This window comes from Schistocerca cancellata, unplaced genomic scaffold (assembly GCF_023864275.1).
Source record: "Schistocerca cancellata isolate TAMUIC-IGC-003103 unplaced genomic scaffold, iqSchCanc2.1 HiC_scaffold_1092, whole genome shotgun sequence".
NCBI classification, from domain to species: Eukaryota; Metazoa; Arthropoda; class Insecta; order Orthoptera; family Acrididae; genus Schistocerca; species Schistocerca cancellata.
The window spans coordinates 2,889,117-2,903,377 of record NW_026047091.1 but is presented as its reverse complement, the minus strand read 5'-3'; the positions used below and the strand labels follow the sequence as shown (position 1 = coordinate 2,903,377).

General features: G+C 42.4%; 1 protein-coding gene across 1 annotated transcript in view; it reads left to right on the top strand.

Moving 5' to 3' along the window:
* The first annotated feature begins 1,307 nt into the window (after positions 1 to 1,307).
* Positions 1,308 to 14,261, top strand: part of LOC126154493 (dipeptidase 1-like) — a 1,598,597-nt gene continuing 1,585,643 nt past the window's right edge. Inside the window, exons 1-2 of the mRNA XM_049916146.1 lie at positions 1,308 to 1,527; positions 1,645 to 1,778. Of these exons, the coding sequence (XP_049772103.1) occupies positions 1,308 to 1,527; positions 1,645 to 1,778 (354 nt within the window). The remainder of the gene's footprint in view (positions 1,528 to 1,644; positions 1,779 to 14,261) is intronic.

The following is a 14,261-nucleotide window of genomic DNA, read 5'->3' as shown; positions in this document are numbered from 1 at the left end:
GTTCCATAAATTGTCTGCACGACAAATCGTGATGACGTGGAACGAGTGATTTTACACACACATCACAAATTAATTTTTAAATAAGGCTACATGCTAAATACTTATAAAAGGTGTATTTTTCCGAAATATCTACATATTTGAGTTAGTAAATCTTATCCATCACCTTTTATGCATTACATTAACGGAATTTCTTCTACAGGTCAGAAGGAGCTATTAAGGAGAAACTTTTGCAGATCTTTTCAAATTTTACTTTGCTTTTTCTCAGACATTTGATATCCCTGGGAAAGCTTCTAAAATTTTTTGTTACAACATCGTGCACCCCATTGAGTGCTAAAGACAACGTTATGCAGAGCAATGAATGTTTGTTTCATTCTGATTTTATAATTATTTGCATCATTGTCCCTTTTGATCTGTAGTGGATTGTTTATAACAAAAACTTCATGAGGAAATAAAGGTACTGAGAGGCAGTAGTCAGGATGCCCAACTCTTTAAACTGATGTCTACAAGATGATCGTGGGTGTTCACGACATATGACTCTTACAACATGTTTTCGAGCAATGTCAACTTACTAATTTGTCTCTCTCGAAGATTTGCTATGATGCAAGGTGAAAATGTGACTGAACTAAATTGTATTAGGAGCACCAAAACATTCTTTTTCCAGTTTAAATTCTCATCGGTACGAACACCAAAGATTTTTGAAGTTTATTATTACCATGGTACTGCTGTTATACGTGTAGTACCTCTAGATGTGTAGAACTGAATATGTTGTGTCTTTTTAAAAGTAAGGGTGAGACTTTTCGCAGAAATAAAGTCTTCGATATTTTAAGAAAATTGTTTACTATTTCTTCTGTTTCTGTGTGTGTGCTAAGGCTGATTACAATACTAGTATGATATGCAACAAAAGCTAATTGTGCTTGTTGTATACTGGACAGAAGATCTTTTATTTATATGAGGAATAGTAATGGACCTAAGATCTTCTTTGCAGTGAGAATAATATCCACGGACTAAATTGGTTGAACTACTAAATACAACTTCCTGCATTCTCTTGGTTAGATGTGTCCACTGGTTGGCTGTACCATCAGTCCCATATGACTTCCATTTCACTAAGATAATAATGTTAGTCACACAGTTAAAGGCCTTAGGTAGGTAGGTACATTTTAAACCAGTCCTAGTGCATGCTTCCAGATATATGGTAGATGCGACTGTTTCCAGCGAGTGTTCGTCAATCACGTAGTCAAACAACAAGTCTTCCCTTCTTTTTGTGCGCGACACGTTGTGGATCACGTGATTTCGTAGGAGACGCGAATATGGGTCTAGGAACTTTCCTCGCCCAGAGTGTGTGGTTCGCACGGGAGCACGAGTGTGGGGGAGGGTGGGGGTGGGGGTGGGTGGGGGCTGTGGGGGCGCACAGTGGTCCCCCGCGCGGCCCGGGGCGGTCCCGCCGGCGCACGCCCGCTATGCTATCGAACGGCGGCCGGCGCGCACCGCGCATGCGCGGCCTGCCCCCGGCGCGCCCGCGCACCGCCAGTAGGCCACACGCAGCGCACCGCGGAACACAGACTGCGCTGCGGCCGGCCGCGCGACTCATGGACGAAGGCGGCGGCGGCGGCGGCGGCGGCGGCGGAGGCGGCGCCGGGGGCGGCGGCGGCGGAGGCGGCGGCGGCGGCGGGGGCAGAGGCGCAGGCTGCCCCGGGGGCGGCGCGGGCACCAGCCGCAGGCCCAAGCCCGACCTCGACCTCATCGAGAGGGCCTCTTCCATCGAGGACCACTGCCTGCAGGTAGGGGCCCGCGTCTGTTGTCGCCGGCGGCCAACCACCGGCGATGCTCTGGAGCTGAGTGACCTTCCACAGCCTGTAGTACCTCAGAACTTAGTATTCGCTCGCAGACAACGATCTGCCGAAGTGCTCGGCCGCCACGTCACAACATCGAGAATTTTGCGGCTAAGAACAATCTACATTTCACTGAAGACGTCGTAAAACAGCAATTCCATGCGTTTGGAGGAAACAGCCACTTAAAAAAAATTCAATGGTTATTAACTCTCGCAAATATAATAAAAAGTAATCCGAAATTATTTAGTTGGTGGAAGGGGAAAGAGTACAGGTCTCACAAACAGGTAAGCAAAAGAAACTCAAGAACAGTGACCTTTTACCAGCTACCAACCTCACGCTCCAGTTTACATTTTAACACAGCTTGATTATTGTTTATTCTAGCTTCACAGCTGGTAGGACATACAAGTGTTATATCCAGTTATTAAAAGCAGCAGTGTATGTAAATATAGTCACTGCTTATTAGACAAAAATTTCGAAGCTAATCATCCAGTCCGCATTCGTATTCATTACTAATTTTCTAAACGTATTTCCACTTAGAATTGTGACATTTTGAAAATTTCCACATGAAATTTGCTAAAGTTTTGATGAAACTTGGTATGGAACAATTAACTGTCTCATCATACACACGTATTTGTCAACTTTCAACCCCTCAGACTCTTAAACTTGCAAAAAAAATCATTCATGATTTCTTATTCCTTTCTTTTCCTCTTAATTATCTTACATATTTTCTCTCATCACATTTCCTCTTCTTACATATCTTGATATTTATACCGCATTGAAGATTTACTAATATTCGATATATCTCCGACCCACACAAGGTGTGACGACCCCACAACCCGCCATGACCCACTGACTCATTCTGCTCGTACGTGACTGCTACAAATTGTACGCGCGCCCAAATCGTAAAACTCGCATTGTGTCTACAATGCCCTATCTATGTCCCTCCCGAAGGACGTTATGCTGGTCTTACGATGTACGACGTCAGCTGGAAACCCTTTATTCGTCTTTTGCAACTGAATGCTCTGTTTTTAACCGAAGGTTTCATCCATTCTTATTAGGTCCCATAACTGGCCTATGAAATAAGAGATAATTCTAGAACTATACATATTATGAGACAGATATCGTTTCCCGGCAGCACATATAGGTTATCTTACTACTGTACTTCCACTGTAAGACTCTGACTTACCACATACTTTTATGTTTCCTATTTTTTCGTGTGTACGTTGACTTACGTGTAGGCATCAGAAGAACGCAACGTAAGCTGTACGTGATAATTGAAACATCCAGTTGCAAAAGACGGATAAGACTTATATACGTGATAAACATAACTGAGAGAGCAAGTAATAAAACTGGCAACCGATATTAATAACGGAATTGTATTACTGTAGAGAGGTGTAAGACATACAGCGGCTGAATGCTGCTATTTGATGCACGCGATTCTGCCCAAGTTCATGTGTCAGTTAATTCACTCTCTCCAGGTTGGAGAAAAATGTCATAGTTTCAAGGTACGAATTTCTGTCGTTTTTGTGAATTCCTAGAAAGAAACGAACATACACTCGGCTGACGGTCATATTTAAATTCAGTGATGAGGCACTATGACGGATGAACCACGTGTACTGCAATAGGAAATTCATTTGATGACAAATTCATTGACGATGTAACTATCGTTTATTTACTAGGAGAAAAAGAAGAAAAGGAATAAAGAAACATGCAACAATACGTGTAAAGTGTACTGGAAACGAGTTTTACTGTACTTAGTCGTAAAAGAGCGACTATAGGACATTCAGGAACTCAGAATGAACGTTTGCCGCAGAATTTCGTCTAAGCATTGTGAAGAGTAACATAATAGTTTCATCAGAAGAACTTTTGTTTTGAGATTGCCAGAGCGGAATGAGACAATAAGACATTCGCTAATCAATTGTCACTGTACTAACTTCATACAGTACATCAGATGTAATGTCTATGGAGATAATGTTTTACGTGTGTTACGTTGTTCATTAAATTTGGAAGCCTGAGAAATCCTGTGCCAACAGCCACCATTAATCAATTTATTTAGCACATAATTACTTTCGAGACCTCAGCTATTATTTTAAAATGTACAAAGGTCGCATGAACTCTTAGACATGAGGCATTTATTCAAACACGCATGTGGCGAATGTATTGTTAACTCTTTATCCCGGTCTTGCGAGGTATTAATTTGTTAGCAACGTAAAAATCGTTCCATCATTTGACGAGTCGGCGGGGCGCTCGGCTTTAAGTAGGAAATTATTCATGCTGAAAAGGTGTTGGCAACAGCAAACCGCAGAATAAAATCGACATGGAAGGTCCGGTCTATATTAGCTGGTTGGTGATGTCAGATATGCGAACATGGAATTAATTAATACAACAAGCTTGCCGACCTACACCTACCCACCCTCGCTGACACACACACACACACACACACAGACACACACACACACACACACACACACACACACACACACACACACACACAAGCTCTTCGTTGGACATTACATCGCCCGCCACTAGCGATACGCGAGAGTCTTTCCCAGGAAGTGTTCTGTGTACGTAAGCTTTAATGAACAATGAATGCTAAACACATATGAGGAGGGCGCAAATAGCGGATTTGTAGAATTTCTGATGATGTTTATGTAACTAACGCAGTTCGGTAGCACTTTTTATTTGGTCTAATGATAATCACATTTTTCAAGTATAATCTAAAAAATGTGTAGTTTATCATAGTCCCTAATCTCAGAACATGAACAGAACACAAAATCTTTTGCACCAGCTGCTTTAATCTAAAGACCATTCTGGCTCACAATCGGTGGCAACGACCTCGGAAAACAACATCTGGCACCAGACGTTGCACAGTACCGAAGTCGTAATTAACAGTATTGAAAACACAATTCAGCTTACCGCTTAATGTGTGAATACGCCTTAATCAAACGAAATAAATTACAGTGTTAATGGTAAATTAAAAGTCAGTCACTACTTTAATCGCACAATCTTCTGCAGAGGTATGTGATGTGATCATATCAAAGCTGTTCTTGTCTAGTTCAAACTAAGAGTTTTAGGAGCAATGTATATATTTAAAGGTTTGCATCAGTTTTATTTCTATTGTCACCTAAACTGCCTGCGAAAATTTAACTAGAAGGTTTTAGTCCATCCTACGACCGTAATTACTTGTGAATCAATGACGACGAAGCATTCTGAAGTACAGTGTTAAACGAATTTCATACGAGCGGTAAGCAATATATCACATAGAGGTCATTCGTGAATGAGTTACGTATTGTAACGAATATATTTGAATTTGCAGACAGATTTGCAAGAGAAGTGCCTGCAAACTTTAATTGCGATAGCAGAGTTACGTGGACGGAGTGACTGTTAGTATAGATCCGGTAACGATAACTTACTTCCTGTACCCATGGTTCATTCCACCAGTTTAATCGCAGGTGGCATGCTCCTGCTAACCTTTCAGTTTACGCATAGTGTTTCTAATAGGACACAGCTGACTCTAATGAGTGTTGAGGCTAAAACATCCTATAGGAATTCGTGAGGAGCAGGGTGTTGTGTCCGTTTCGCTGGCCTGATTTGCTTTACCTCGATTTCCTACATTACTGCAGGTGACCGCCAGAATTGATCCTTAAATGAAACAGTGTGAAGTCTAGGTCCACAGAACTGAGCTACTACTAAGATATCCTTAACCTCTGAGGGACACTAAACCAGTGCGTTTAAAAGGTCATATCCGACTTGCTTCACTGCGCAAAGATGGCAAAGGAAAGCAAAGCACCTCGTCCTGATGCTATCACTACAGTTCCATCACTCTCTGCTGTGTACAAAAACTATATTACACTCCTTTAGCTTGCAACTTCGTACTGTTGAGTGTAGGCATATTATTAAATCATGTTAGGATACTTCCATCTGTCTCCCATCTTTGGCTGCTATTCGTGGGCTCCGTTAGGCAGATGAGGCCACCGGTACGAATGTAACGTATGTAAAATACAGTTAACGACGCAGTGACCTACATACATAGAGAGCGGTGGTATGTGTGTCATCATACACCATTCACTATCTGCTTACGTGAAACAACACAGTCCAGTGTATCAACGTGCCAATTCGGCTAAGAATTAGAAGTTCCGTAATGTATTCTCCAACGCACGATCGACAGTGGTCTTTGACACAATGCCTGGCCTCGAACGTCAGTTGCGCTTTACTCTACGACCCACACACATCGCTATCTTATACGAATAAGTCATTTTTAACATAGGCTGTCTACTGCGTGAGATTTAAAGGGAGCAACGAAAATCTGGGTGTAGGGATCTGTCCATGAAGAGAATCAATATTACAGAGAATAATAATACCGCGTAGTTTTAATGAAGTGCAGTTACTCACAGACGTCCAGGATGCCCTCTAATTGCTGTATGGCAGCGAAACTTAATAGATATTATAGTGCGTTACAAATAATGCAGTTTCTGCGTCAGTCACTTCTTTATTTTGTCACGACGCGTTTCGATGGTTCACACCACCATCTTCAGGGAGGGAATTGTTTATTTACATGGCTGGTGTTGCTGTAGAGTGCAGACGTCTTTTCTTAGACGAAGACAGACGGCAGTGTAGGTTATTTTGCGTCTTTTGCTAATGATGAAACTGTTTATTTAGAAAAGGCGCGTTAGAGGCAAAAGAAAACATTAACTTCTGACGGTGAATTATACTTACTAGACGCCAGAGTTGTAAAAGGTCTGCATACTGTGGCCTAACGTATTTCCTCTCCACCGGACGTTATATTTACAACTCTACCGTCCCTGTACGTCAATTCACTGTCAGATATTCTTGTTTTTCAACGTCTAAAGTGCCTTTTTTAAATAAACAATTTTTACCATTAGCAAAAGACGCAAGACCTACACTGCCGTTGGCCTGCGACTGTGAAAAGATGTCTGTACTTTTAACCAACATCAACCGTGTAAATAAACAATCTTCACCTGAAGACGATGGCGTGATCCATCAAAACACATAGTGGCAAAATAAAGAAGTGACTGGCGCAGAAACAGTTTTATTTATACTGACCAACACTCGCAGCCCTCATAATGCCGTCCCTTATGGACGAAATGTTCATTCTAATGCGTTAAAACGGTAGCGGTTAATGTCAGAAAACAAATTAGTTTCAGTTTTGGCCAAAGCGTGCAAATCTGGCGGTATACACTGTTTGTATGACTGTATGACACCCATGCTGTCAGCTGACAAACCATAAAGTGAGTGAACAGCGTGGACGTAGAGGAGGAAGACGGTGCGCTGTCAGTGAGACTGCTTTATGTGGACGGCAGAAACAACAGTGACACACTGTGAGAGTATCGCCGACTCAGAGCTAGATGTCGTTAAATGGCTTAAAGAAGACGTAAACGAAGATTGAAAACACGGGTGAGCCTATTGTGGCACCTGGAAGGGGAAGGCGTCCCATCACAGCGGAGATTATCGACGGTGTCGGTGTTGCTACAACTGACCAAGTAACAAGTGCCCCGGGTAACACTAGTGATCACGCAGTGCCACGTGCATTGTCAGTCGAGTAGTCAACAATACGGACTGTTTTGTACCTTTCTTGCACTGGTGCCCGTACAATAGCCAGACGGTGCAGAAACTGAAACCTCATGATCCAGAGCAACTTTCTGAATTTGCTAGTCGGTTTCGCCAGGCAATATTCTACGGAGTGATGAGGCACGTTTTGCACTACAGGCTGCAGTGAGTACACTAAACTGCCCAATCTGGATCACTGTTAAACTGCGTGTTGCGCTTAAATTGCCACTGCACTCGCTTACGTGACTGTGTTGTGTGGATTCACGAGCACCTTTATTCACGGTCGGTCAACCCTTCTTTGAAGAGAATATACCGAGAGGTTCTTTCAGGTGTACCGTGACGTCTGCAAGTTATCGAGACCTCCTTGCACAGCATGTGATTCCCGCTTTGGAAGAGTTCAGCTGTGTGGAAATCACTGTTTTCGTGCAAGATGGAGCAACACCTCATGTCGCTCACGCCGAGGAAGATCTCCTTATTGCAACCTTCCTGCAATGTGTCATCTCCAGAGGTTTCCCAGATACATGACCTACATGATCACCTGATCTGAATCCATGTGAATTTGGCTCTCGGGGTATCTATAAGAACGCGTTACTACGGACGCGTTGGTCTCTATCTCATCTGAAGGTCAGTATACTGGAACACGTTGCTCACATTCCACAGGGACTGCTGCGAGCAACTGTTGATCACGTCATTTTACAGATGGAGTATATCGTGGACGTCTCTGATGCTCATACATAAGAAACTGTGTAAACAGTGGTTCGTAACAAAATCGACGTTCTGTCTTTCTCACTGTTTCACATTTTCTAACTACGCCCGTTCCTAATAGATCAAAATGGCTCTGAGCACTATGGGACTTATGAGGTCATCAGTCCCCTATAACTTAGAACTACTTAAACCTAACTAACCTAAGGACATCACACACATCCATGCCCGAGGCAGGAGTCGAACCTGCGACCGTAGCGGTCGCGCTGTTCCAGACTGAAGCGCCTAGAACCGCTCGGCTTCTCCGGCCGGCCTAATACATCACATGTGGAAACATTTATGTACGTCCTACTTGCACTCAGAGCGCCAGATTTGAACTCGGTGGCAAAAAACTGGAACTGCTTTTTGCCAGCGTAAATCAGTTCCCCATTAACGCATTAGAATATCTTCCAAGTTTCGCTGCCATACGATAATTTCAGCCCACACTGGACCCCTGTGTGTCGCTGCTCTTTGATTATAAACACCCGGTACGTAATAGCAGTCTTATAGTCTTTGAGGATTATGCTAAATACAGGTCACTTTCATATTTGAACTTATCAAAAGTTGTTTAAATTCTTGCAAAAAATTGTTTAAATTCTTGCAAACATTTTTTATGTAACTAGGTTCTAGATTTCTTGATTATACGTCTTTCCAGGCTCTGAGAGTTAAAAATTAATTATTATTCGATTTTACGCCGGCATATAGATTTTCGGGGTGTTAACAAAAGTGTCGAATATTTTGCGAGGTGGTAGTAACCATCAAAACAAGAAAAAAGTCCAATAAACATGGGTTCTAAAACGCATACCTTAATATCTACGATCACTTGTTTATCTTCGCTATTGTGAAACATACCTCTTCTGTTGAACAAGTGCTTATAGCTCTTGAAATATGCATCTTAAACCCTACGTTTACTGTACTTTTTTTCCTTGCTTTGGTCCATACTACCCCATACCAAAAGATGGAGAGTAAAGAGCTTACAGTGGAAGAGATGTCTTTCACGGTAGGGAAGATGAAAACGTCGTCATCGCTCTAGCTAAGTATTTTAGAGCCCACTGTTACTGCAACTTTTTTTTCTTGTTTCGATGGTTACTACCACCACCACCTCGCAAAGTATTCGACACTTTTAGTTGAGGAGCCACGTCACAGCATGAGACGGAGTACACCTAGGACAGCACTAACTTCTGCCCGCATTACTGTTCCAACCTGGAACGCGTGCGGAACACGACCCTCGGCAAGCCTGCGAATGAGCTCGATTTGTTTGTGTCTGTGATTTTACCATCACGGTGCTTAGAAACCGAGAGACCGCGGCATAGATGTCAGTCGAAACATGGACATTTTCAGTCTAGCTTTAACCTATCCTTTAACTTTCAGAGATGTGAAGGTTCACTAGGAATGACAAGTGGTTAGGATTCCATGCTGAATCTTAGGCCCTTTTTTTCCTGGTTTGTTTAGTGTGATAGGTCAGGAGCACGCAAATGGCCAAAGGGAGGTCCAATTGAAACTTTTTCATCAGGACACTGTGCCACATGAATTATTAATTGTTACGTAAGCTTTCCGAATTATAAAACTAAACCTTTCCGTGACGTATAATGTCTGGCTTGCAGATTCTGCAATTGGAGTCGGTTGAGCATTTCCCTCAAACTGTGGTGCTAACCGAATGAATTCATGATTCTTTGGGTGACTATGGTGATGATGTTCGGTTTGTGGGGCGGCCAACTGCGTGGTCACCAGTCCTCGAGCAGAGTCCCAATTTTTACACAGTCCAATTTTTTCACAGTCCAATCTAGCCACTGTCACGAATGACGATGATGATGAAATGATGAAGACAACGAAAACACCCAGTCCCTGGGCAGAGAAAAACCCCCAACCCGGCCGGGAATCGAACCCGGAACCCCGCGATCCAGAGGCAGTCTTCTATGGAGATTCTCTGTCTCCTCACGTAATTGTTCATCCTACTGGTTTCAGACAGAGCGGGCATAAGCACCTAATCGGTTTGAGAAACTTTTTTGTGATTGAAGTATATTGCCTCTGATTTCACCAGCGAATCTCTATCTGCAGCTAGTTTTACCTGCTTATTTTACTTCAGTTAACTCTAGGCACATTATCCTAGTCTTCACTGTTTCCAGTTTTTGATAGCCAACTGTCTAAAGAAATAATGGTGCGGCTTTCTACTTCTTTATTCGCGATTTTTATGCGTATGTGCATGGTATCGCGAACTTAATGTTGATCGTGAATTTAGTCTGCATTTGCAACGGGACGGTTGTTATATGTTGCTACAGAAATGTCCAATCACCTTTCGATGATGTCCTCTTCTGCAGTACAGTCCACGCACCTGTCCTGCCAGAGAATGGACAATGTTCCTCTGTTTTGACTGACCTGTAGTAGAAACAGAGTGTATCAGATTTTTGTTAGTGTCAGGTAAACTGAACTGCTAAACGGTAGATAATCTGTGAGTGATGACTTGAGTATACTGTTACTCGTTTGATAGAAAAACACGACAGAGCGAGGTGGCGCAGTGATTTGGACTCGCACATTCGGGAGGACGACGTTTCAAACCCGCATCCGGTCGTCCTGATTTAGGTTCTCCGTGATTTCTCTAAATCGCTTCAGGCAAACGGTGCGATGGTTTCTTTGAACGGACACGGCCCACTGCCTTCCCTAATGCGATGGGACCGATGATCTGTCTGTTTGGTCCCCTCCCCTAACCAACCAACCAACAAAAACACGGTCATGCCCGTGATACACTTGAGTTACAGTGTCAACACACACACCCAACCGCCGTTACTCGCAGCAGCTTAGCCTATGCTATGGAACCAAACCTAATACCAAAAAGGGTTACAAGACGGAATGTCTGTGACAGAATGCTCGCTCAAATACACCCAACGCGATCCCTTTGAACGTTCAGTTCTCGGTTCCAACTTGAGCAATACGTCACACGGATTTGAGTTATTTCAAAAAAGTCACAGTTTACACCTAAAAATCGTAATTTCGCACATTCGTCTTTCTCGTACGTTCGCACTTACTTCGCGGCACTCCTCAGTCAGGTTTTTCTCATTACGCTGTAAAATTATTACATGTTTTCAGATCTCCTAATGTACACCTCCGAACGTGATGATGCCTGAGCTCCAAACATCCCAAGACTTCACAGAACACTTCTTTAGCCCACCAAATACGCGGGTACGTACTGTTCTCTGTCTGGCTGAGGCGCATCATAGCCAATCCGATATGAGTACTAAACCACGCAGTCCCGCTTCTTTTATATATAACCAGTCTCGACTTAATAGCTTTTATGAACATTTCATTAAAAGAACGTATTTAGAAAATCCACAATTATCGACCGAACTCCCTTTTTAAATAACAGAACTATCTTAAAATATTTCTTGTTTTCCCAGTACCATAAACCGGCTAATTACACTTTACAAATGAGAGTAAGATTCAGTCTTTGTACTGATAAAATACCCACGCTAATGTAGACACAGTTAATGGACATGATAATATTCAGTTATTATACGGGGTGAAGAGGAATTCGCGGACTCGGACTTTGCAGTGCTATTTCTCAGGTAGTAACAACACAAAGATGTCTCTCACAAGATTTCGCTCCGCGCATATCACCGACGTCAAATATTGACAGTCTGGCAACACTTTAATGAAATCTAGGTAATTACCTCTCTCATTATGTCTGAACAGTGCTGTGCAGTTGGTGCAGTGGATAGCATTTTGGGTTAGCATGTGGGAACTCTAGGGTTCGATTATAAATCGAGGAATATTTGTCTTTATTTGCTAAATTTAGTCTTCGCGGTACGGTATCTGGCGTCTTAGTCGTCATAGAGCGATAACACTTTGGTCTTCTTCAAAACATTTGCACTTACGTACTACCACCGCAGAAATGGAAGTGCAATCGTTTTCATTGATCAGCTTTTAAAGAAGTCTTTTGCACGTCATGGACGCGAATTTTTTCCCACCACTGCATCTGCTAGATTTCAGACCTATTTTCTGTGTATCCTCCCACAATAACCCCATCGATTAGTACGAACAATTATTCTTGCCACGTTCCGGTCCACTACATTTAGGTAGGAATATACTATAATAATGCCGGATACATGTGGCTTAAGTAAAGGTGTGTACGCCTCGATCCAGAATCGAACCCTCGAACTCATGTATGCTCACCCAATACGCTACCCACTGCACGAAATGCACAGCACTAGTCCTATCTGCTGATACATGTAGTGACTGTACATGTGATTACAGTGTTTCCAGATCGAGAATCTTTAACATCCGTTTACTGCCGGAAATATGGGCAGAACCAAATTTCATGGGAGACATTTTTGTTTTGCCAGTATGTGAGAAATATCGCTGCGAAGTCAGAATGGGCGAATTTTTCTTCACCCTGTATACCTCGCATTCAGAGCATCACACGAATAATTAAATCTATTAAATCATCAATAATTAATAAAAGTCCTAATATTCAAAGAAGATGGAACTTCTTTTCCAAAATACGCTATTCTAACTACGTATGATTTGAGTATGAAACCAGGTGTTGACATCTGTGAAAATTACCTAATTTTCATTTTAATAAGTACACGAATTCCTTACAGACGAATGGAAAAACTGGTTGAAGCCGACCTAGGGGAGGATCAGTTTGGATTCCATAGAAATGTTGGAAGACGTGATTCAGTGCGACTTATCTTAGTAGACAGATTAAGGAAAGGCAAACCTACGTTTCTAGCATTTGTAGACTTAGAGAAAGCTTTTGACAATGTTGACTGGAAAACTGTCTTCCAAATTCTGAAGGTGGCAGGAGTAAAACACAATAAGCGAAAGGCTATTTACAATTTGTACAGAAACCAGACGGCAGTAATAAGAGTCGAGGGACATGAAAGGGAAGCAGTGGTTGGGAAGGCAGTGAGACAGTGTTGTAGCCTCTCCCCGATGTTATTCAATCTGTATATTGAGCAAGTAGTAAAAGAAACAAAAGAAAAATTTGGAGCAGGAATGAAAATCCATGGAGAAGAAATAAAAAATTTGAGTTTTGTCGATGACATTGTAGTTCTGTCAGAGACAGCAATGGACCCGGAAGACCAGTTGAACGGAATGGACAGTGTCTTGAAAGGAAGATATAAGATGAACATCAACAAAAGTGAAGCGAGGATAATGGAATGTAGTCGAATTAATTCAGTTGGTGCTGAGGGGATCTGATTAGGAAATGAGACATTTAAAGAAATGAGACATTTAAAGTAATAAATGGGTTTTGCTGTTTGGGGAACAAAATAACTCATGATGGTCGAAGTAGAAAAAAATGGTTCAAATGGCTCTGAGCACTATGGGACTCAACATCTTAGGTCATAAGTCCCCTAGAACTTAGAACTACTTAAACCTAACTAACCTAAGAACATCACACACACCCATGCCCGAGGCAGGATTCGAACCTGCGACCGTAGCAGTCCGGCGGTTCCGGACTGCAGCGCCAGGACCGCTAGACCACCGCGGCCGGCGGTCGAAGTAGAGAGGATATAAAATGTAGACTGGCAATGCCAAGAAAAGCGTTTCTGAAAAAGATACATTTGTTCACATCGAGTATAGATTTAAGTTTCAGAAAGCCTTTTTTGAAAGTATTTGTATGGAGTGTAGCCATGAATGGAAGTGAAAGATGGACGATAAATAGTTTAGACAAGAAGAGAATAGAAGCTTTCGAATTGTTCTGCCACAATATAATGATGAAGATTAGATGGGTAGATTACGTAACTAATGAGGAGGTAATGAATGGAAATGGGGAGAAGAGGAATTTGTGGCACAACTTGACTAGAAGAAGGGATCGGTTGGTAGGACATGTTCTGAGGCATCAAGGGATCATATTGGAGGGCAGCGTGGAGGGTAAAAATCGTAGAGGGAGACCAAGAGATGAATGCACTAAGCATATTAAGAAGAATGTGGGTTGTAGTTACTTGGAGATGAAGGAGCTTGCGCAGGATAGAGTAGCATGGAGAGCGGCATAGAAACAGTATGTGGACTGAGAACCACAACAACAACTTGATTTGACTCCGTAAGATGCTGATACCTTTCGGGCACAGCCATTACAACTTGAAACTATTGTTGGATCAGATCGAAAATCTGTTATGTGCGGAC